Here is a 3285-nt window from a genome sequence, read left to right as displayed (position 1 = left end):
TCTGGGAGAACTTTGGGAGACCAAGCTGGGCTGCAGGGTGACTGTGGATACGACAGGAGAGAGAGAATAAATCTCATATTCTCCAAGGCCACCTCCACCCTCCTCAGGAAAAAGTGAAGCTGGTTCCCAGGTTGGATCCCCTCCCACTTTCTCCCCAAGCAGAAGACCAAGTGGGGGTCTGAGTGCCGGGCACGCACTGTTGTGGGTCCTCTCATAGTCCGGAGCTGCTGCCCTTGGCCTGGCCCAGTGCCTCCTTCCTGGTTGTGCTCAGACCTTGACCCTTAATGGCCTGGTCATCTCTGAGCGTTCCTCTGTGGCTGTGGCCTGACTGTGTGGCAGCTCGTAGACACAGAGAGGTGTCACAGGCTGCAATCCAGGCTGCCCATGTGAAACCGGTGGACCATATCTTCGGGGCTGTTGGGGTTCCCAACTCTGTGGCCGCTGGACTTTGTTGTGTGCCGGCACTTCAGAGTCTGTGGAGAGGAATGAGGGGCCCTGGCCTCAAGCCAGAGCAGAGATGTATTCCTGGACAAAGGGCCAGCAGCCAGAGGGCTTTGAATAGGGTCCACCCAGTGGGACAGACAGCTGGGACTAATGGGATGGAGGGAGGAGAAATCCCTGAGAGCTTCCTGGAGGAGTCACTATTCAAAAGCACCTTCTAAGTGCCTGTTGGGACAGAATTGCTTACAACACCCCTCCAACCTGGTGCTTGGTTCTCCCCCTTAGCACAGGGAAGTGTTGTCACCCCAGAGGTTGCAGCTCAGAGAAGCTGGTTTTCTGGGGTGCACCCAGGTTGGGCTGCTTCTCTCCACTCTAAAGCTAAGTCTCTGCCTCAGCCCATAGGCTTGTCCAGCACCACCCTAGAATGCACTTGCCTCCCTCTCTTGAGCACCTCACCCTGTGGGGGTTGGGGGACTCAGAGCCCCGCCCCCAGGGCCACTGAGACTCAGGACAATCGTTGCCTTGGCTGGATTGTTACCTAGGAGGCAGCCCCCTAGAAGAGGCCTCAGCTGGCCGGAGCCACCTGAAGGGAGAGCAGACCAGAGCCTGAGGATGGAGGGCTCCCTGGTGCGGTGCTAGCCCTGCCTTGAGACACCCCGAGAGCCGTGGGATCCCCTATTGCATCACAAAGTGGCCCTGGAGGGCTGGTCTTTATTTTGATGAGGCTGAGAAGGGAAGGCTGCAGGCATGTTTAATCCGCACGCGTTAGACTCCCCCGCTGTGATTTTCGACAATGGCTCAGGGCTCTGCAAAGCAGGCCTGTCCGGGGAGTTTGGACCCCGGCACATCGTCAGCTCCATCGTGGGGCACCTGAAATTCCAGGCACCCTCAGCAGGGGCCAACCAGAAGAAGTACTTTGTGGGGGAGGAGGCCCTGTACAAGATGGAGGCCCTGCAGCTGCACTCCCCCATCAAGCGTGGCCTGATCACAGGGTGGGATGACATGGAGAGACTCTGGAAGCATCTCTTTGAGTGGGAGCTGGGCGTGAAACCCAGCGACCAGCCTCTGCTCGCGACGGAACCCTCCCTGAACCCCAGGGAGAACCGAGAGAAGATGGCGGAAGTCATGTTTGAGAACTTTGGCGTGCCCGCTTTCTACCTGTCGGACCAGGCGGTGCTGGCTCTCTACGCCTCGGCCTGCGTCACGGGCCTGGTGGTGGACAGCGGGGATGGGGTCACCTGCACTGTCCCCATCTTTGAGGGTTACTCCTTGCCCCACGCAGTCACCAAGCTCCACGTGGCGGGCAGGGACATCACGGAGCTCCTCACGCAGCTGCTCCTGGCCAGCGGCCACACCTTCTCCTGTGAGCTGGACAAGGGCCTGGTGGATGACATCAAAAAAAAGCTGTGCTACGTGGCCTTGGAGCCCGAGAAGGAGCTTTCCCGGAGGCCGGAGGAGGTCCTGAGGGAGTACAAGCTGCCCGACGGGAACATCATCAGCCTCGGGGACCCGCTGTACCAGGCGCCCGAGGCCCTGTTCACACCCCAGCAGCTGGGCTGCCAGAGCCCCGGGCTCTCGCATATGGTCTCCAGCAGCATCACCAAGTGTGATGCCGACATCCAGAAGATCCTCTTTGGGGAGATCGTGCTGTCGGGGGGCACTACCCTGTTCCACGGGCTGGATGACCGGCTTCTCAAGGAGCTGGAGCAGCTGGCCTCCAAGGACACTCCCATCAAGATCACGGCTCCCCCCGACCGGTGGTTCTCCACCTGGATTGGAGCCTCCATCGTCACCTCTCTGAGTAGCTTCAAGCAGATGTGGGTCACCGCCGCAGACTTCAAGGAGTTTGGGAGCTCCGTGGTGCAGAGAAGATGCTTCTGAAGGCCACTTCTCGTGGGGCACAGTGGGGGGTGAACCCGAGCCCCAGCTTTGGGAGGATGTTCAATAAAGGAGGATGTTCAACAAATACCGGAGCACCTGTGGCCTCCTCCACTCAGTTCCTTCTTGGGGGCGGCAGAGTCATTTCTGGCCCTGGTGGTGAATCTGTGAAGTGGCTTGGTCCACACCCACTCCCCTTTGCTTCCTCCCAAGACAGCCCGGGCTGAGTCCAGCTGTTCCATCTGCAGTTCGTAGGAAAGTAGGGCCCTGGACCTCAGGCGAGTAGGGCACTGAAGTCTGCATTCTAAACACGGGTCTTAGGTGGGCCGAGAGAGTCGGCAGGGAGGGTGGGGACTAGTGGGTGCGCCTGGTTCTGAGGGCTCAGTAAGAAACCCCTACTTGTGTGGGCCCTTAGCTAGCATGCCAGGGCCTGGGCTCTGCTCGTGGGAGGCCGGGTGGCTGAACAGGGTGGAGGTGTCGTTCTCAGCAGATAGGAACAGACGGGAACAGAAGTCACCGTTTGCTTAGGGCCCTCTAAACTCAGGGGTCCTGCTCCCAAAGGAAGTACAAAGAATCAAGACTTCTGCTTAGTGAGTGTGATTCTTCTGTTTGTTTTTACTTTCAAGGATGTTTATAGCATCGTTGTTGGGGGCAGAATGCTGGAAACAGAGTTAACGGCCATCACCAACGTTAACGGTTGAGTAAATTATGCATGGAGGGAAATTTTCCACATTGATGTGGTGGAATTAACCCAAAATATTATTGGGAGAGAAGTGGAAAATACAGATAACTCTTTATACATGGTCCTTCCCTTGGATTTTTGGAAAAGAAACGGCGCCCCTTCCCCACGTCTTTGCCTGTGTCCACAGCTTTGTATGGACCCGTGCCTGTGTTCTATGTGGTTACCAAGTGCGCGCACTGTGGGTTCCAGCATGTCGCCGGGGGAAGAGGGAGGGAGAGGCAATG

General features: G+C 57.7%; 1 protein-coding gene across 1 annotated transcript; it reads left to right on the top strand.

Annotated features, from left to right (window-relative positions):
• The first annotated feature begins 989 nt into the window (after window positions 1-989).
• Window positions 990-2458, top strand: ACTRT2 (actin related protein T2). The gene has a single exon (XM_037984712.2). It carries the CDS (start codon window positions 1189-1191, stop codon window positions 2320-2322), a length of 1134 nt encoding a protein of 377 aa, XP_037840640.1. The 5' UTR covers window positions 990-1188; the 3' UTR covers window positions 2323-2458.
• The last annotated feature ends 827 nt before the right edge of the window (window positions 2459-3285 follow it).

This window comes from Chlorocebus sabaeus, chromosome 20 (assembly GCF_047675955.1).
Source record: "Chlorocebus sabaeus isolate Y175 chromosome 20, mChlSab1.0.hap1, whole genome shotgun sequence".
Lineage (NCBI taxonomy): Eukaryota > Metazoa > Chordata > Mammalia > Primates > Cercopithecidae > Chlorocebus > Chlorocebus sabaeus.
Note: the sequence above shows the minus strand (reverse complement) of the source record. Positions and strands in the feature narration are given on the sequence as shown.

Coding starts and splice junctions, on each gene's coding strand:
- ACTRT2 (XM_037984712.2), top strand. CDS start 1,189: ATGTTTAATCCGCACGCGTTAGACTCCCCCGCTGTGATTTTCGACAAT.